The 19,966-nt window shown below is 45.4% G+C and overlaps 3 protein-coding genes across 9 annotated transcripts in view; 1 reads left to right on the plus strand and 2 right to left on the minus strand.

The window, feature by feature from the left end:
- The window catches only part of LOC131130720 (leucine-rich repeat and transmembrane domain-containing protein 2-like), a 6,979-nt gene extending 4,262 nt beyond the window's left edge, over positions 1–2,717 (minus strand). The window contains exons 1-2 of one of the 2 annotated variants that reach the window (XM_078790612.1): positions 2,493–2,717; positions 2,342–2,368 (exon numbers count right to left, since the gene is read on the minus strand). The gene's annotated coding sequence lies outside the window, so the exon portion shown is untranslated. Of the gene's footprint in view, positions 1–2,050; positions 2,369–2,492 lie in introns of both variants that reach the window. The other variant, XM_058074585.2, reaches the window with a different exon arrangement.
- The window catches only part of LOC131130718 (voltage-dependent calcium channel subunit alpha-2/delta-4-like), a 24,378-nt gene extending 13,162 nt beyond the window's left edge, over positions 1–11,216 (plus strand). For 3 of the 5 annotated variants that reach the window (XM_058074574.2, XM_078790436.1, XM_078790449.1), the window contains 13 exons: positions 3,352–3,413; positions 5,309–5,323; positions 5,495–5,539; positions 5,605–5,667; positions 5,947–6,017; positions 6,086–6,161; positions 7,520–7,572; positions 8,275–8,330; positions 8,956–8,976; positions 9,064–9,181; positions 10,372–10,492; positions 10,589–10,666; positions 10,745–11,216. In XM_058074574.2, coding sequence (XP_057930557.2) covers positions 3,352–3,413; positions 5,309–5,323; positions 5,495–5,539; positions 5,605–5,667; positions 5,947–6,017; positions 6,086–6,161; positions 7,520–7,572; positions 8,275–8,330; positions 8,956–8,976; positions 9,064–9,181; positions 10,372–10,492; positions 10,589–10,666; positions 10,745–10,846 — 881 coding nt within the window. In that variant the 3' untranslated portion in view covers positions 10,847–11,216. The remainder of the gene's footprint in view (positions 1–3,351; positions 3,414–5,308; positions 5,324–5,494; positions 5,540–5,604; positions 5,668–5,946; positions 6,018–6,085; positions 6,162–7,519; positions 7,573–8,274; positions 8,331–8,955; positions 8,977–9,063; positions 9,182–10,371; positions 10,493–10,588; positions 10,667–10,744) is intronic. The other 2 variants (XM_078790472.1, XM_078790499.1) reach the window with 1 other exon arrangement.
- On the minus strand, positions 11,134–19,492 carry LOC131130719 (mitochondrial inner membrane m-AAA protease component AFG3L1). Of its 2 annotated transcripts, none has more exons than XM_058074584.2 (16): positions 19,213–19,492; positions 18,123–18,207; positions 16,826–16,920; positions 16,600–16,749; positions 16,458–16,529; positions 16,241–16,365; positions 15,892–16,162; positions 15,685–15,822; positions 15,467–15,620; positions 15,290–15,397; positions 12,834–12,959; positions 12,470–12,580; positions 12,279–12,394; positions 12,014–12,214; positions 11,750–11,944; positions 11,134–11,678 (listed from the first exon to the last, which is right to left on the minus strand). In XM_058074584.2, the coding sequence occupies exons 1-16, from the start codon at positions 19,342–19,344 to the stop codon at positions 11,427–11,429; spliced, it is 2,331 nt and encodes a 776-aa protein (XP_057930567.2). In that variant the 5' UTR covers positions 19,345–19,492; the 3' UTR covers positions 11,134–11,426. The 2 variants fall into 2 exon arrangements, with proteins under 2 accessions (XP_057930567.2, XP_057930566.2); XM_058074583.2 differs by having other exon boundaries at positions 16,826–16,926.
- Positions 19,493–19,966: the final 474 nt, after the last annotated feature.

Genomic DNA, 19,966 nt, shown 5'->3' on the forward strand with positions numbered 1-19,966 from the left:
TGCTTCCCGCTAAAATGTTCTGTTTTAACCAATTCCACCCACGCCCGCCTCCGGGTACACCCGCTACGCTGTGTTTGGTCACACGTCCAAGTGCTTCCTCATTGCGGACAAACCCCACTTTTGACATATTTGGTATCGGAATGATAATAAATTATTAAAGTCTTTGGAGAGCTAATTGAAAAATGTTTAGTAGCTACTAGCAGCTCGTGATTTACTGGTTGGAGACCCCTGATTTAGCGTGTATGAACTCAGAGCGGTAACGTAGCACCGTTGGTGGGGTGGAGCTCAGAAGCCGGACGAGGTGTCTTTCCCGGCACCAACAGTTTAACGGATATTTCACATTCATGTTCACCAAAACAGTCCCGTGTGAAATGCTTAACAGCTTAAGCATCTCAGGCCTGGCTGATGTGCTCCATGCTAATGCTAGCAGCTTGCCCCTTCCAGCCTCGAGCAGATCCAGAAATAGTTTGACTGCAGTAATCCCTGGAAAGCTTTATTCCTCTGCACTCTGCCCTCTGTAGTGGCGTGAGATGATCTGCTCGAGGTCCTCAAACATGTGAAGGGAGATTGCGGGACAGTCTTTGCTGGTGCGGAGGAAAAATCATCCTCTCTTTCCATCCTCACTCACACTTTCTTCATGACAAGCGCACAAACGTGTAGTCCATTAGTTTAGGCTTGGAGGATGCTTTTTAGAGCCCAGACACACCATCCGAGGGACGATGGCAGCCTGGAGCTCTTTGCTTTGTTGACGCTCCATCTTGCTCTGTTAGCTTGCCACAAAGAGGGCGCCAGCCGCCTCCGGGCCGCCATACACGAGGACGTGGACGACGAGGACAACGTCCGACAGAATGTGGAAGGTCACAGATCAGAGGTTTAGCTGGTCCTCTGCCGACATCTTATCCCATTCACTAAGTTCATGTCACTGTTAGCATGTCGCTTCTGTTAGCAAAGTTTCTAACGTGACGTGGAGCTCCTGGCAGATAGGAGTGGTTTTTTTTTGTGTGTGGAGGAAACAGCTGTGAGGCTCAAATGCACCATCAACCAGATTAGACGCATCAGTGACCGCCATCAGATTAAACCTGACAGACGTCTGTCCTGCACTCCAGATGCTGCTGGGACAACGAAGACCCACCCCCCAACCTGGCATCCCTAATGAGGTCATCACTTGTCATTGAGGGGCCCTGTGGCTCCTCAAAATGCCTTAAATACGACTTTTGGTTATCAAGGCCTAAAAAATTTATACAAAGCATTTTGGAAAGGGAGGTACAGTAATGCCTTGACACTAAAATTTTTGTCAGAAAAATAGTATTAATAAGTCATTGCTGTTTCATGATTGAATATGGCCAATGTCTTATTATGTCTTATTTTACTACATTGGGTAATACGACAGTAACGTGACTATTGGGGATTTATATTAAATGTCTAGATGGCCCTAATCATGTTAGGAAGCATATTTAAAAGGTCATAAACATATTTTCTATGTCGACTATATTGGGTAATAGTAGTGTAAAGGTGGCTGTAGGGGTGTTATTTCATGCCTAGAGGGCTCTATAAATGTTAATACACATATTTAGAAGGTCATAAACATCTTTTCTATGTCTTCTATGTCGACTATATTGGGTAATAGTAGTGTAAAGGTGGCTATAGGGATGTTATTTCATGCCTAGAGGGCTCTATAAATGTTAATACACATATTTATAAGGTCATAAACATCTTTTCTATGTCGACTATATTGGGTAATAGTAGTGTAAAGGTGGCTGTAGGGGTGTTATTTCATGCCTAGAGGGCTCTATAAATGTTAATACACATATTTAGAAGGTCATAAACATATTTTCTATGTCTTCTATGTCGACTATATTGGGTAATAGTAGTGTAAAGGTGGCTATAGGGATGTTATTTCATGTCTAGAGGGCTCTATAAATGTTAATACACATATTTAGAAGGTCATGAGCATTTTTTCTATGCTCTAACTTTGAAAATATTAGATTCATAAATAAGGAATCGAACTTAATTGAACAAATCGAACCAAATCGAACAAAATTTCACTTACCACGGTCGGGTCCAGAACCGAAATGAGGGATTATGTATTGACTTTAATATGGACCAAGATCTGGGAGCGAGTTGAGAGGATAAATACTTGATCCAGCACCGGCCCCTCAGATTAGAGCTGTCCTATCTAGTCTTTGAACATGAACACCAAGGAAGCTCGCTCGGATGAGAGGCGAAAGGGCTTCTCAACCAACCTATATACTCACTTGACTCATTGAACGCACCGTGTGTGTATCTTTGCAATGGCTCCATAGATCACGTTCATGTCAAAGGTTACACATTTGTGACTTACCAGTTGTCCTGAATGCAGAAGGAACTCCTGAAAGTTGAAACAAACACTTCAAACTTCAAACAGAGGTCACATGCGTCATTTTCACTAGTTAGCAGTAATCGCACTTCCTGTGTGGGGTCAGGTGTGCAGAAGGATACACACACTCACTCACCCTGTGTTGAGTTTGCTTCGGCCTCCAAAGCGACCAAAGCAAATCTGCTTCACATCCTTCTGTGAGCTCCTCAAGGGGCGTGAAGTGGTCCTAACAAGTCTGGATCCACTTGCAACATCTGGACCACAATTTATTCCGGAGGATGCTCCTCCTCCTCGTTCTCATCATCATCATCATCATCACTGCTCTCTCAGCTGCCTGCATCTGTCTCTCTCTCTCTGTCTCACACACACACAGAGACAAGCTGCTGCTGAGGGCGAGCGAGCATCATGTGATAAGTAGAGAGAGACGCCACATGCTGTGTGTGTGCGTGTGTGTGTGTGTGCGTGAGAGGGTGACAGAAATAGCATCACTTCTCAATGAAAGGCCACAGAGCTTAAAATGTACACAGGGGGCGGGGCTTGTTGTGTGACTTGCACGTGCGCTTCCACCACATGGTGCGGTGTTGCCATGGGGACATGCTATAGGACGGTGATATGTCGTAGTGGGTACGTGAATAAAAATGAAAAACAATCGGCGCCTAACACTCGAAATTACGAGTGCACCTGAACACCTCACATTTATAACTTATCTATTTATCAGCGGTCATGTCAAACTTTATCCTAATGTTACCATGCAAAATATACATTTTTCACCCACAATGACTAAAACATGGATGAACCAATGAATTATCTTCAATATTTCAATTTCATTAACATCATAAGGTTTATGTTTTGGAAGTGTGCAGGAGTAGAGGTTACATGGCCTCAGGTCGAATGTCTGAAGGGGTACGTCAAAAGTTTGGGAACCGCTGCTTTAGGACCCATCGTCACAAATGTCATTGTTTTGTTATTCTGATGCCACTCTCTGCTATTTTTAGCCGTGGGCCTGCAGATGTCCTTGGACTTGCTGGAGAAAAGATTCTGGGCCATCACCAAGCAGGTGAGCTAAGTCACTCGCTAACATCATCATGGTGCACTCATGACTTTGGTCGCTCCGGTTGGTCTTCCATGACAAAGTCAAGTCAGTGACTGTTTTAGTGCACCGATAGAGGTCTTTGAATGCACTCATGACTTTGGTCGCTCCGATTGGTCTTCCATGACAAAGTCAAGTCAGTGACTGTTTTAGTGCACCGATAGAGGTCTTTGAATGCAGCACGTGTGGAACAAGCGTGTGATTCTGTGACACACACTTTGAATAAAAATTGTTTAATGACCAACGCAATTGAGTCAGTCAGTGTGCTTACCTCCAGCCAGTAGTAGTAGTAGTCACTGAGGAACTAAGGTACATACCTTTAGAGTAGTTACAGTGGAACTAATGACTAAGGTACATGCATTTAGAGTAGTTACAGTGGAACTAATGAAGAACTAATGAGAAAATAGTATAATAGTTACCGAGGAACTAAGGCACATGCATTTAGAGTAGTTACTGAGGAACAAAGGCATATGTATTTATAGTTACTGAGGAACTAACAAGAAGAGTAGTTACTGACATATGTTTAGAGTAGTTAATGAGGAACTAATGACTAAGGTGCATACATTTAGAGTAGTTACAGTGGAACTAATGAAGAATTAATGAGAAGAGTAGTTACTGAGGAACTAAGGCACATGCATTTAGAGTAGTTACTGAGGAACTAATGATAAGAGTAGTTATTATGGAACTAAAGCACATGTATTTAGAATAGTTACTGGGGAACTAAGGCACATGCATTTAGAGTAGTTACTGAGGAACTGAGGTGCATGCATTTAGAGTAGTTACTGCGGAACTAATGATAAGAGTAGTTACTTAGAAACAAAGGCCCATGTGTTTAGAGTAGTTACTGATGAACTAATGATTAGAGTAGTTATTAAGGAACTAAAGCACATGTATTCAGAGTAGTTACTGAGGAACTAAGGCACATGCATTTAGAGTAGTTACTGAGGAACTACGGCACATCATTTAGAGTAGTTACTGCAGAACTAACGATAAGAGTACTTGGAAACAAAGGCCTATGTGTTTAGAGTAGTTGCTGATGAACTAATGAGGAGAGCAGTTATTAAGGAACTAAAGCACATGTATTTTGAGTAGTTACTGGGGAACTAAGGCACATGCATTTAGAGTAGTTACTGAGGAACTAATAAGTAGCAGGTTAGGTAGTTTGGTTCCTCATTAACAATAATTTTTACTTTAATCTCATAATGATGCCATTTTATCTTATAATTTAGTTGTATTATCGATAATTCTGATATACCATTGTGTTATAGTACATTGAACATGTACATTGAATGATAGTATTATCCATAATTCTGATATACCATTGTATTATAGTACATTGAACATGTACATTGAATGATACTATTATCCATAATTCTGATTTACCATTGTATTATAGTACATTGAATATGCACATTGAATGATAGTATTATCCATAATTCTGATTTACCATTGTATTATAGTACATTGAACATGTACATTGAATTATAGTATTATCCATAATTCTGATATACCATTGTATTATAGTACATTGAACATGTACATTGAATGATAGTATTATCCATAATTCTGATTTACCATTGTATTATAGTACATTGAACATGTACATTGAATGATAGTATTATCCATAATTCTGATTTACCATTGGGATATTCATTTGTTTCAGTGGTGGGAACTGGCTTCCATTCATATAAAATGTCTGCTACATGCTCAAAAAGATGATCTTGCAAGCATGAATGAAGTCATGTGAAATGCTAACATGCTAATCTGGCTTATGGTGACGTGAGCATCATGATGTTTGATGTTTGTCCTGATGGAGAAATAAAGCCTAAGCTGTTCTCCATCATTTCTTGTCCATCTTTCAGGACAGCAACACAGACGTAAGTGTACTTTTTCACGCCTTCAACGCTCGTACCATGGCCACTTCATTAGGTACACTTCCCATCACCTTCTCCTGAGGGTTTGCCACATGGCCTGTTGTACCCAATAAAGTGACCACGGGGTGTTTGTATGTGAGCCCCGCTAACCTGTGAGCTCTCCTGGTGCCTCAGTGTTCCAACATCGAAGGATTGTGTCCTCTCAGCTGCGAAAGCCCTGTGAGTACCTGTCACACGCCCCCAGGTCACATGACACAACAACTAACCACCGCCTTCCTGTGCAGGAACTCAGCTGCTTCCTGGTGGACAACAACGGCTTCACCCTGCTATCCAAGGACAGGAAGGAGGTGACGTTCCATCTTTGTGCCAAGCTAATGATTGTTTAGACCCAAACGCAACATCTGCCTGCGGTCGGGATTTACTCTCCTAATCTTTTTTAGCGGCTCATCACATGACTTCGGGCGGGGCTTAACCCCCACCCACCAAATTCCAAAAGGCAACAGCTGCCGTGCACTTTGCTAAAATGAAGAAAGGCATGGATGAACACACCTGGAATTGTGGGGGGGTTGGGGGGGGGGCTGCTACTTTTATGCTAACCGCAACACAACCACGATGTTCTTCTCCAGGTCGGCCGCTTCTTTGGCGAGGTGGACGGTTCCGTCATGGCGACGCTCATCAAAATGGGAATGTTCAGAAAGTAAGTCCGGCCTCGTTTGAGTCCGCCGCGCACGCTGGGTTGATGGAACGTTCTTGTCCTGCCCCCAGAGTGTCCCTGTTCGACTACCAGGCCATGTGCAAGAACAGCCACCATCACGCCAGCGGCGCTCGTCCTCTGCTCAGCGTGGGTATCATCACCGATCATCGGACTGGAACACGCCATTCACGTTATTCACGTTATTCACGTTATTCGCGTTATTCGCGTTATTGACGTTATTGACGTTATTCACGTTATTCACGTTATTCGCGTTATTCACGTTATTTGCGTTATTCGCGTTATTCACGCCATTCACGTTATTCACGTTATTCACGTTATTCGCGTTATTCGCGTTATTCACGTTATTCACGTTATTCACGTTATTCACGTTATTCGCGTTATTCATGTTATTCGCGTTATTCGCGTTATTCATGTTATTCGCGTTATTCGCGTTATTCACGTCATTCACGTCATTCACGTCATTCACGCCATTCACGCCATTCACGTTATTCACGCCATTCACGCCATTCGCGTTATTCGCGTTATTCGCGTTATTCACGTTATTCACGTTATTCGCGTTATTCGTGTTATTCACATTATTCACATTATTCGTGTTATTCACGTTATTCACGTTATTCACGTTATTCACGTTATTCACGTTATTCACGTTATTCACGTTATTCACGTTATTCACGTTATTCACGTTATTCACGTTATTCGTGTTATTCGTGTTATTCGCGTTATTCGCGTTATTCGCGTTATTCGCGTTATTCGCGTTATTCGCGTTATTCGCGTTATTCACATTATTCGCGTCATTCGCGTCATTCGCGTCATTCGCGTTATTCACGTTACTCACGTTATTCGTGTTATTCACGTTACTCACGTTACTCACGTTACTCACGTCATTCACGTCATTCACGTCATTCACGTCATTCACGTTACTCACGTTACTCACGTTATTCACGTTATTCACGTCATTCACGTTACTCACGTTACTCACGTTATTCACGTTACTCACGTTATTCACGTCATTCACGTCATTCGCGTCATTCGCGTCACTCGCGTTACTCGCGTTATTTGCGTTATTCGCGTTATTCGCGTTATTCACGTTACTCACGTTATTCACGTTATTCACGTTACTCACGTTACTCACGTTACTCACGGCATTCACGTCATTCACGTCATTCACGTTATTCGCGTTATTCACGTTACTCACGTTACTCACGTTATTCACGTTATTCACGTTATTCACGTTATTCACGTTATTCACGTTATTCACGTTATTCACGTTACTCGCGTTATTCGCGTTATTCACGTTATTCACGTTACTCACGTTACTCACGTTATTCACGTTATTCACGTTATTCGCGTTATTCGCGTTATTCGCGTTATTCGCGTTATTCGCGTTATTCACGTTATTCACGTTATTCACGTTATTCACGTTACTCACGTTATTCACGTTATTCACGTTATTCATGTTATTCACGCATCTTCTCATCCTGCAGCCGCTCTACGTCGCCGTGGCTTTGCTCCGATGGATCTTCTCCAACGCTCTCATGTGAGAACCAACTTTTGGCATGGATCAGTCCAACATTGGGCTGTTTTTGTGTACAGTACTCCATCCTTTATCCATGTACAGTACTCCATCCTTTATCCGTGTACAGTACTCCATCCTTTATCCATGTACAGTACTTCCTTCTTTATACTCCATCCTTTATCCATGTACAGTACTCCATCCTTTATCCATGTACAGTACTCCATCCTTTATCCATGTACAGTACTCCATCCTTTATCCATGTACAGTACTTCCTTCTTTATCCATGTACAGTACTTCCTTCTTTATCCATGTACAGTACTCCATCCTTTATCCATGTACAGTACTCCATCCTTTATCCATGTACAGTACTCCATCCTTTATCCATGTACAGTACTCCATCCTTTATCCATGTACAGTACTTCCTTCTTTATCCATGTACAGTACTTCCTTCTTTATCCATGTACAGTACTCCATCCTTTATCCATGTACAGTACTCCATCCTTTATCCATGTACAGTACTCCATCCTTTATCCATGTACAGTACTTCCTTCTTTATCCATGTACAGTACTCCATCCTTTATGTTTAGGGTTAGGGTTAGGGTGTTAGGATTAGGGTTAGGATGGTGTAAATCCTTCCATGGTTGTAGTTCTTTTGTATGATTTAGTCTAAAAGAAGGTTCTTGTGTTTCGTGGATGAAAGAAAAATGTCTTTTGTGTTTTTAGGTTCCTGCTGGACTTCAACTTTTGTGCTTTGTGGCACTCGGACTACTTTGTGGACGGTAAGACGTGCTGTTTCTGGACAGCCCACAGGGGGGCGGCCTAGCCCTCATCCATCCATCCATTCTTTCATTCATTCATTCATTCATCCATGTTCATCCATCCATTCATCTATCATCCATCATCATCCATCTATCATGGATCCATCGTCATTCGTCCATCCATCATCCATCCATCCATTTATCTATCCATCTATCATCCATCCATCCATCTATCCATCATCATCCATCCATTCATCAATCCATCCATCAATCATCCATCCATTCATCTATCTATCCTCCATCCATCTTCATCCATCATTTATCTATCCATCCATCATCCATCTATCATCCATCCATCCATCAATCATCCATCCATTCATCTATCTATCCTCCATCCATCTTCATCCATCATTTATCTATCCATCCATCATCCATCTATCATCCATCCATCCATTATCATCCGTCCATCCATCCATTCATCTATCCATCTATCATCCATCCATCCATCCATCCATTGTCATCCATTGTCATCCATTGTCATCCATTCATCATGACCAATCATTCATTCATGTCATCATGTCTTTGCATCATCGTCATCGCCATGATCATCATCATCGCCATCATCATCATCATCGTCACGGTTCAGCCAAGGCTGGCTACCACACGAGTGAGTCGACGTCTTCTTCTGACATTTCTGTCTGTTATGATGATGATTGTCGCTGATGATGTGTTTGATGTCTCGCCACCCTGGCAGCCCACAAGCAGAAGAAGGTGGAGGCCATGGTCCCGTGCGAGACGGCCTACCCGGCGTTCATGGCCGACTCATCCGTCAGGGAGGCCAACAGCATCATCAAGTGTGGACGCTGCCAGAAGTACACACACACACACACACACACACCTGCCCCCCATCTCTGTGTTGTGTTCAGGTACCACAAAGGTGTCCAAACCTTTTCCTAGCGAGCATCGCATCATGAAAAATGAAAGGATGCAACTTTGCCTCTTTCATTTTTTGTAATAATCTTATAATCAAAATTTATTTTGCTAATATTCTGACTTTATTCCATCATATTCCAGCAAAAAGTACATTTTTCAAACCTTTCAACAAATATTTTTTCCTTTATATTTCCACTATTATTTTTTTTTTTAAGTTTTTTTTTTCAAAGTGCAATTTATAATATTTGGATTTTAGTTTGCTACAACTTTTTGCTTTTTTTCCATTTCTGCTGTTTTTTTCCATCCATTTCTACTTCCTTCTTGTCAGTGTTCTTCTGGTAATTATGACCTCTTTGAATCATGATATTATATATATCATATAATACATAATAATAATAATAATATATGTTCAATGTAGAACACATTAGAACAACCTCATTCTCAAAAAAATGCCAATTTCATTCTTTTTTCTCATAATAAACTTTATAGACTTTAATAGACTTTAGACCATCATGTTCCTCTTATGCTAATTTACTTTTTTCTCTTTTCTTATGCAATTACAATTACTTTCTTGTAAAATTGCAACTTTTTCCTCTAAATTATAAAATTACAATTTCTAACAACTATTTTAAAGCGGACCTATGACGCCTTTTCCACTTTTCTGACCTATAAATGTCGTTAGAATGTTGTATTCTCATGTTAAACAATGACAGAGTTCCCCATAATGAGGTTTGCGCATTTAGAAGTGAGCCCTGAAAGAAGTTTGGGACGGCTCAAAACACTCGCTTTCCAAAGGCGTGGTCAAATTGTTCCTTTGTGATGTCACAGAGGGGCGGACTTCCTTATATGGTTCATAGTAAGGATAGCACTTTGGGGCGTGGGACCAATCACAGCAGAGCGGGCGTGCCCGGAGACTGGCCATGTGTGGAATAAATCCAAACCGTTTTAGCGGGAAGTACAAATAAAAGGAAATACAGCAGGAATAGGTGCAGATTCTGAAAAATCTAAAAAGTTTGAACACCCTGCATAGAATCAATTATTCATCTTTTACCATCCATATCAGTAAGTGACGTTTTGAGATTCCATCCATAGTGTGTGTGTGTGTGTGTGTGTGTGTGTGTGTGTGTAGGATGTTTGTGGTGCAGCAGGTCCCGGACTCGAACTTGGTGTTTGTGGTGACGGAAGCAAATTGTGACTGTTCTCGTCAGTACGGCCCCATCCCGCTGCAGCCCAAAGAGATCAAATATATCCTTTTGTGAGCGCGCCCTAGTGGCCACCTCCGCACGCACACATAATCACGACAATGCCAACAGCGCCTACTTTTCCTGAACGTCCCTGAACATAACACCACCGTCAAGTGTAACCGGATGAAGTCACAAAAGGTGCGGCGGCGTCCTGAGTCGTGCCACGCCTACCACCCTAAGGTCAGCCCCTTTAAGGCGCCAGATATCAACTTACATCTTTTACTTCACAAAAATTTTCTTTTTTGTTTCATCTAACAGGAAAACGCCAAGGACTGCGGGGGCGCCACTGCCATTTCCCCGTCAATCACTCTTTTCTCCGCCTCTCTGCTGGTCACTGTGCCACTCCTCCTTCTGACGTAACCACGACAACCAATCAGGAGTTAAAATTGAGAGACGTCTTCCCACAAACTGAACAAAGAGCTGACCTCAGACCAACTTGTGTGCTACTGTAGACAAGACGCCCTCTAGTGGACGGGAATGTAAATGGCTGTACATACGTTATAATAACTATGATAACTACAACAATTAAAATGTTTTGCTGGACTTTTATTCTGAAACTCCAACACAAGAACTTTGATGATGTTTTTTTTTTATGTCAAGTTTGTTCACGTGTGGTCATAAGAAGCCTTCAGCAAAATGAAAGCTTACACTTTGACCTCAGAGCAGCAGGTTGCCTTGTTTGAAATTTCAGGCACTAAAAACAAAATTTTTAAAAAAAGAAAAAAAAGAAGATGTGTTCTTCTGTTGAGGCCGGCCTGAGACGGGAGGTCTCACTCTGACACAATTGATGTCACTTAGCTTCAAAATGAATAAATAGGAAAAAAAAGTGTCATTTTGATAATATAATTGTGCTGGGTGGTCTCCTGCTGGCTGGCTGAGGTACTGCAGTCTTTGTCTTGTGAGCGGTTGACCCGCCAGTCTGGTCCTCGCTGGAGGTTCCCTACACGGCATGCTGTCTGTCCTGGGAGGGTCCAGGGTCCTTCTCCGTCTCCTTCTCCTGCTCCTTCTCCTTCTCCCCCCTCTCGCGGTTCCAGTCTCGGAGGCCCTCGGGCAGGCTGGTGTCCTCCTCGAAGCTCCCCGTGCCCTCCACGAACTCCTCGTACGTGGACTTCTCCTCAAAGGGCCGCGGCCCCAGCAGCTCCAACATGTCCGCCTTGTCCAGGACTTCCTTCTCCAGCAGACGCTTGCCCACCTGAGTAGACCCAAGCTCATGTTAGAAGACGTCGGCGTGTCGTCCCGCCACACACGGTTTGTAGAACCTACCAGCTCCACCAGGTCTTTCTTGTCCTGGATGAGCCGCAGCGTGCGCTCGTAGGCGCGGTCCACCAGCGCTCGGACCTCCTCGTCGATGAGCTCGGCCGTGGCTTCGCTGTACGGCTTCTCCAGGACCATGTCGCCCTGCCGGGGGAGGTCGAAGGACACCTGGCCCACCTTGTCGCTCATCCCGAACTGAACCACCTGCCGCGAGAGAGACAGTTTTTTTTAATTTTTCTTAAAATAAAAATCCTCTGAGGCGACGCCGCGTACCTGAGCGTAGGCGGACTGCGTGACCTTCTTGAGGTCATCCTGAGCGCCCGTGGTGATGCGTCCGAAGAAGACGTGCTCGGCCACGCGGCCCCCCAGCATCATGCACATCCTGTCAAAGAGCTGCTCACGGCTGTACAGGTACTGCTCCCTGGGCAGGTACTGGGCGTAACCCAGACCCTTGCCCCGTGGAATGATGGACACCTACACACGCACACGGGTCAGAACCCGGACCCCCGGCTGTCTACGCGTTCCAACGGACGCCCACCTTGAGCAGCGGGTCGGCGTGCTGCAAGAACCAGCCCACGATGGCGTGGCCGGCCTCGTGGTAGGCCACCGTCTTCTTCTCTGTGGGCTGCAGAACCTGAGTCTTCTTCTCCAGACCTGCGGCGGGGAAGTCCAGCGTCACAGTCCGACCCCCCAAAAGGAACCCCCCGTAGAAGCGACTCGGCGACTCACCTCCGATGACGCGGTCGATGGCCTGTTCGAAGTGTTTGTGGTCGACGTGCGGGTTCAGGTGTCGGGCGGCGATGAGTGCCGCCTCGTTGCACACGTTAGCGATGTCCGCCCCTGCGTAGCGCACACACACGAGACGCCGATGACGTCTTCGTTCTCTTCACGCTTAAAGATGCTCACTCAAGGAAGAGCTGCCCCCCCCCCCACCCCCGCCCCCAAGAAAAATCCAACAGTGCTAACATATGAGAGTTGTCATTTCCCACGCTCATCCAGACCAGCGAACTCAACAACACTGACGCTTTCATCGCGGCCACAGTTTGACTCCGGAACAGATCATTTCTATTTCTGACATACTTTGGCTACGCACCCGTGAATCCCGGCGTGGCGGCGGCCATCTTCCTGGCCAGGGTGTCCTTGTCTATGCCGGGGTCCAGCTTGATGGGCCGCAGGTGGACTTTAAAGATGGACGCCCGGCCTTTGATGTCCGGAGGACCTGGACGCAAAGACACAAAAATATCATTTAACAACTAAACTAAAGAGTGGTTAGCACGCAGGCCTCACAGCTAGGAGACCCGAGTTCGATTCCACCGAGTTTGCATGTTCTCCCCGTGCATGCGTGGGTTTTCTCCGGGTACTCCGGTTTCCTCCCATATTCCAAAAACATGCTAGGTTAATTAGCGACTCCAAATTGTCCATAGGTATGAATGTGAGTGTGAATGGTTGTTTGTCTATATGTGCCCTGTGATTGGCTGGCGACCAGTCCAGGGTGGACCCCACCTCTCGCCCCAAGACAGCTGGGATAGGCTCCAGCACCCCCCACGACCCTCGTGAGGATAAGCAGTATTTCAATAAGTGTATCAATTACTCATGGCTGCGCGGTGGTAAAGCGGTTAACACGCAGGCCTCACAGCTAGGGGATCCCAGTTCAATTCCACCTCGGCCATCTCTTTCTCCGGGTACTCCGGTTTCCTCCCACATTCCAAAAACATGCTAGGTTAATTAGCCACTCCAAATTGTCCATAGGTATGAATGTGAGTGTGAATGGTTGTTTGTCTATACAGTGGGGCAAAAAAGTATTTAGTCAGCCACCAATTGTGCAAGTTCTCCCACTTAAAAAGATGAGAGAGGCCTGTAATTTTCATCATAGGTACGCTTCAACTATGAGAGACAAAATGAGAAAAAAAAATCCAGATAATCACATTGTTTGATTTTTAAAGAATTTATTTGCAAATCATGGTGGAAAATAAGTATTTGGTCAAAAACAAAAGTTCATCTCAATACTTTGTGATATACCCTTTGTTGGCAATGACAGAGATCAAACGTTTTCTGTAACTCTTCACAAGATTTTCACACACTGTTGTAGGTATTTTGGCCCATTCCTCCATGCAGATCGCCTCTAGAGCAGTGATGTTTAGGGGCTGTCGCTGGGCAACACAGATTTTCAACTCCCTCCAAAGATTTTCTATGGGGTTGAGATCTGGAGACTGGCTAGGCCACTCCAGGACCTTGAAATGCTTCTTATGAAGCCACTCCTTCGTTGCCCGGGCGGTGTGTTTGGGATCGTTGTCATGCTGAAAGACCCAGCCACGTTTCATCTTCAGTGCCCTTGCTGATGGAAGAAGGTTTTCATTCAGAATCTCACGATACATGGCCCCATTCATTCTCCCATTTACACGGATCAGTTGTCCTGGTCCCTTTGCAGAAAAACAGCCCCAGAGCATGATGTTTCCACCCCCATGCTTCACAGTAGGTGTGGTGTTGTTTGGATGCAACTCTTTTTCTTTCTCCTCCAAACACGACGAGTTGAGTTGATACCAAAAAGTTCTATTTTGGTTTCATCTGACCATATTACATTCTCCCAATCCTCTTCTGGATCATCCAAATGCTCTCTAGCAAACTTCAGACGGGCTTGGACATGTACTGGCTTCAGCAGGGGGACACGTCTGGCACTGCAGGATTTGAGTCCCTGGCGGCGGAGTGTGTTACTTATGGTAGCCTTCGTTAATATGGTCCCAGCTCTCTGCAGGTCTTTCACTAGGTCCCCCCGTGTGGTTCTGGGATTTTTGCTCACCGTTCTTGTTATCATTTTGACCCCACGGGGTGAGATCTTGCGTGGAGCCCCAGATCGAGGGAGATTATCGGTGGTCTTGTAGGTCTTCCATTTTCTCACAATTGCTCCCACAGTTGATTTCTTCACACCAAGCTGCTTAACTATTGCAGATTCAGTCTTCCCAGCCTGGTGCAGGTCTACAATTTTGTTTCTGATGTCCTTTGACAGCTCTTTGGTCTTGGCCATAGTGGAGTTTGGAGTGTGACTGTCTGAGGTTGTGGACAGGTGTCTTTTATACTGATAACCAGTTCAAACAGGTGCCATCAATACAGGTAACGAGTGGAGGACAGAGGAGCTTCTTAAAGAAGAACTTACAGGTCTGTGAGAGCCACAAATCTTGCTTGTTTGTAGGTGACCAAATACTTATTTTCCACCATGATTTGCAAATAAATTCTTTAAAAATCAAACAATGTGATTATCTGGATTTTTTTTTCTCATTTTGTCTCTCATAGTTGAAGCGTACCTATGATGAAAATTACAGGCCTCTCTCATCTTTTTAAGTGGGAGAACTTGCACAATTGGTGGCTGACTAAATACTTTTTTGCCCCACTGTACGTGCCCTGTGATTGGCTCATATGTATATCTATCGTGTCTAGCTAGCTATTCTAGCCACCGCTTCACTTCCTGAGCACCACCATCATGCTTGAAGAGGTTAGCATGTTGGCTAAGTCAGAGAGATGGAATAACGCCATCAGAGGAAGAGACGGTCTTACCGATGTAGATCTGTCTGTCAAAGCGTCCCGGTCTCATCAGCGCGGGATCCAGGATGTCGGGTCTGTTGGTTCCGGCGAGTACCACCACGTTGGTGGCCGTGTTGAAACCTGCCAATCGCAAAAACGCCAAAGATCAGAAACGAAGGTGAGGAGAAAGCAAGTTCTTCTGGAGCCCACCGTCCATCTCCACCAGGAGCTGGTTGAGCGTGTTCTCCTGCTCGCTCTGACCGCCAAAGTTCCCGCCTCCTCGCTTGCGGCCCACGGCGTCGATCTCGTCGATGAAGAGAATGCAGGGCGCGTTCTTCCTGGCCATGGCGAACATGTCCCTCACCTGTGGAGGACAGGATCCGACCAGGACCAACCTCTAATCAGAACTTTGACGCTCGGCTGCTCACCCTGGCCGGGCCGACGCCCACAAACATCTCCAAGAACTCGGAGCCGTTGACGGTGATGAAGGGAACGTTGGCTTCGCCGGCTGTGGCTTTAGCCAGAAGAGTCTTCCCGGTACCGGGAGGTCCCGAGAGCACGGCCCCCTGGGGAACGCATGAAGACATGAAACGGGATGGACCCCAGGTGCGTCTTCACCGTGTGCTTGTCGCCACCTTTGGGATCTTGGCTCCGAGGTCCTGGTACTGCTGCGGGTTCTTCAGGAAGTTGACAAACTCCAGGATCTCCAGTTTGGCCTCCTCGCAGCCTGCCACGTCCTTGAACTTGACCTCGATGTTGTCCTTCATCATCTTAGCCGTCGACTCGCTCATGCTGAAGGGTCCGCCCCTGCCGCCGCCCGGCCCGGCCCCCATGGGCCCACGGCGCAAGTTGAAGAGCAGGAACCCGATGAGGAGCAGCGTGGGAATCATGCTCATGAGGAAGGAGCTGCACGCACACACAAAGTTGGGTTGAGGTGGCGATACGTCCCAAGTCCCGCCTCCCACGCCGCCATGCGCCACTGACCCGTCGCTCTCTGAGCTGTAGATCACGGCGGGGCGGTGGGTGGACTCCATGCCGAGCTCCAAGTGGGCCGTCTCCAGGTTCCTCTCAAAAGTGTCCACGCTGCCGATGTTAAACCAAATGTAGCTCTGCCCACAGACCCGCAGCGTCATCATCTCAACGCTTTGGACACACGCCATAACAGGAAGTAGTGTAATCGCCTCGCACGCTTTGAACTCACCGCTTCAGCCTCGACACCCGGCGCCAGGATGACGCGCACGTACTGCTTGTTGACCACCTCCAGACGTTCCACCTGGACCACAAGAGTCCACAGTTAAAAGACAAAACGTCCACGCCCGGCGAAGGACAGCAAAGCGCCTTACGATGCCTCGCCCCAGGTAGCGGTGCACAAAGTCCTTCCAGCTGATCTCCCGGCCGGCATCTCGGAAGTACAAGTAGAGCATCGTGGAGGAGACGCCGGCTACGGCCAGCGCCATGTAGCGGAAGTCCTTCTCGTCCCACGGGAAGTCGCCCTGCACGCCAGACGCCACGTCAGCGATAAAAAAAAACATCACGCCGTCTCGTTTGAGGTCATCTGGTGAAGCAAACCTTCTGCATGCGACTCCACCAATCTTTGCCGCCGCCTCTTTTCCCGCCGCCGGCACGTCCTCCTCCTCCTCCTCCTCCTCCTCCTCCTTTCCCATCTGGAACTGAGGATTCAATCAAAAACCACCATGTTGCCTGGTGATCCACAGATCCTAAACCCGGGATCACACTGAACCAAAAGATGGAAATCCCTGTTGTAGGCTCACACTCGCAATCGAAAGTCTGTTTGGGGTTTTTTCCAGACGCCAGAGAACTCTCCTTGGTCAAGCTGTGGGTTTCCACAGCCGGCCCAGGAACCCACTGCTGCGTCTACCGGGAATCAGTGTGAGTGGCGTTTTGCGGCAAACTGGACTGGATCAGACCCGGAGCCACAACAGATTCAATGCGAGTCCGGGTTAAGATGGAGAAGTGCCCAAAGTGCGGCCTGGGGGCCATGAGTAGTAGCGTGAGGCTGTTTTTGGTTTGTTTATATTAGCCCATGGCACATTCTAAAAATAGAATTTAACACAAAAAAAGCTAACTTTTAAAAAAAATAACTGCTTTCATGAGAATATAATAAATATAAATAAATTTCCATCCATCCATTTTCCTCTGATTATCCGGGTCCGGGTCACGGGGGCAGCAGTCTTAGTAGGGAAGCACAGACTTCCCGGTCCCCGGCCACCTCCTCCAGCTCCACCGGAAGGACACCAAGGCGTTCCCAGGCCAGCTGTGAGACATAATCCCTCCAACGTGTCCTAGGTCTGCCCCGGGGCCTTTTCCCGGCTGGGCATGCCCAGAACACCTCACCTCACTCACAATAAATATGTGTGTTTTTTCAGCTTTTTCCCTGATTACGGGTTCGCCACAGCGGATCTAATATAGAAAAAAAAAGGTTGTCATTTTACAAAAATATTGTAGCGGTATGAGGAAAAAATGTATTTCTGTAGCATGAAGCTAATTCAAAAAAACTTTGGAAAGTCCACTCTTATGGCGAGTGAGTGGAAGCTAGCAGGGTTAGCTTAGTTTAGCAGAGCACGGACTGGATGAATGTTTCCACCGTGTCGTCTTTTTAGCGCTTTCATGCAAGCCAGCCTTTTACAACGCTTGCCGACACCGGCAGCTTCTGACCTCAAAAGACGAGAGGCAACAGCACCTTGACGATGATATGCTTTAGTGGGACAATCATCGTCCAGCAAAATGTGTCTTCATGTCAGGGCTAACTGCAGGTTTGACCACTAATGCCTAACAGGGCTACTATTGCAACACAGTATTCATTTAGCATCATGTGGTTGTGGGCGCCCATAGCGGGGGTGCTCACCTTTGGGCTCGCTGGAGTAGAAACGTCGCTGAGCGGTCTGAAAGCTGCGATTGGACAGGAAGCCGGCCCGAGTCCGACAGAGGCTCTGGAAAGGGAAGAAAACCAACGTCAGATCCTCTCAAGATATAATTATTATTAAATCATAATTGGAAATATTATCACTTTATTCCCAGAATATTTTATTTTATTGCCATTCTTGTAAAAAACATTTTGGGTGAGAATACAAATTATTTCTTATTCCCTTTTATTCTCCTTACATTTTTTCTCTCAATATTTTGACTCTACTCTTTTAAAAAAATTACTGCTGATTTTTCTATTTATTAACATTTTTACTTTGTATTGACTGTCCACATCCAGTCTTTATGAAACAAATAAGCATGGTGTCTTAATAAAGATGAAAACAGTGTGCAAGTGTGAAGACGACATTTAACAACATACATAATGACATTACAAGGTACAAGGTACATTATTTAAAAAAAAAACAAAAAAAATGTATTATGAAAGCAGGAAGTGAACAAATGTAACAGTTACTGATTGTAAAAGTACCAGATGGAGGGGTCTAAGCTTTGCTTCTTCCTACTCCTTTTGGACATGTGGAACTGGGAACTGATTATGTGATGCATTCAATTGTAATCTGATGCATGTTCAAATGAAATAAAACCATTACCATTACCATTACCATTACCATTACATTACAGTATTGCCGAGTCACCGTTACGATGAATTGCTTGTTACGTCAGCGGTTTGCTTTGCGTTAGCATCGTGCTACCTGATTTGTGTTTACCAACTATTTTGTACAATTGACGCAGCATAGGCAAGAATAATCACAACGCTCCTTTCGGATATATGCCGAATACGACATATTATCTTACGGAAGTACCTTTCTACCTTCAAAACTTAGTAGCATTAGTAGCATTTCCCAGTGAGGTCATTCAGGCTAAAAAGTGGGAGTTTCGCGATGGAGTTTTGTTTGTTTGTCAGCTGGATTCGTGTCTATTCTCAAATGCAACATGACAACACTTTTCCGAAATCTACTCTTTGGCCTATAGTTAATACAGGTGACATATATAAACAAGTAAAAGTGAATTACCGAGATAGTAACGCCTCTGTATCCGCCAGTGGAGCCTCGTTCTGCCGCTACAGTGTAAAGTCGCGTCGTGATAAGTGCAGCCCGGCAGAATGGCCGACTGACCGCCGACAGAAGCCTAAAGACCTGCCACATTCTCTCCAGTAATGCCCGTCCAACCACTCAGGAGAACAAGAATGATATATCTTAAGTTAACGCAGCCACTTCGGCTCTCTTTAACTCCATGACTGCAGTGTTATTGAAGCAAGGAACGACACGAAATGTCACGAGAAGATGATGTAAAGACCTAAAGAGGCTGCCTTTTTCAATGCCTGACGATAAATGGAGAAACAAGAGACTCGTGTGCTGAGTTCAAAACACTTTAATGACTCATAATTGCACAATAGTTAGATTAATAGACAAATTATCGTTTTCACAGGCATTAGAAAATATTTTCGACATCACCATGGTTTCGTTAAAAATCAGGCGCCACAAAGGCAAGAAGGGACTTCATTGTAAAGTTTCAGTCTGATTGGTGGAGACGAAGAACCGCCCGCCTCCAATGTTTCAAAACAAACTGAGCCTGTGTCTGAATCCCGGGTCTGCGTCCAACTAGGCTTGGAGCCTACCCGGTGGACGAAGGCCAAACTTTGGGAGGCTCCTTCTCCACCCGCGTACCAGCCTATTGAATTCAGAAAGTCTTACCTTCGTCAGACTTCCTGGTTGTGTCACGTGGTCTCATGTTTACATTCACGTCATGTCAGAATGACGTTAGCCT

The sequence above is a fragment of the Doryrhamphus excisus genome, linkage group LG1, assembly GCF_037039965.1.
Source record: "Doryrhamphus excisus strain RoL-2023G ecotype Guam linkage group LG1, RoL_Dexc_Guam_v1.1, whole genome shotgun sequence".
NCBI classification, from domain to species: domain Eukaryota; kingdom Metazoa; phylum Chordata; class Actinopteri; order Syngnathiformes; family Syngnathidae; genus Doryrhamphus; species Doryrhamphus excisus.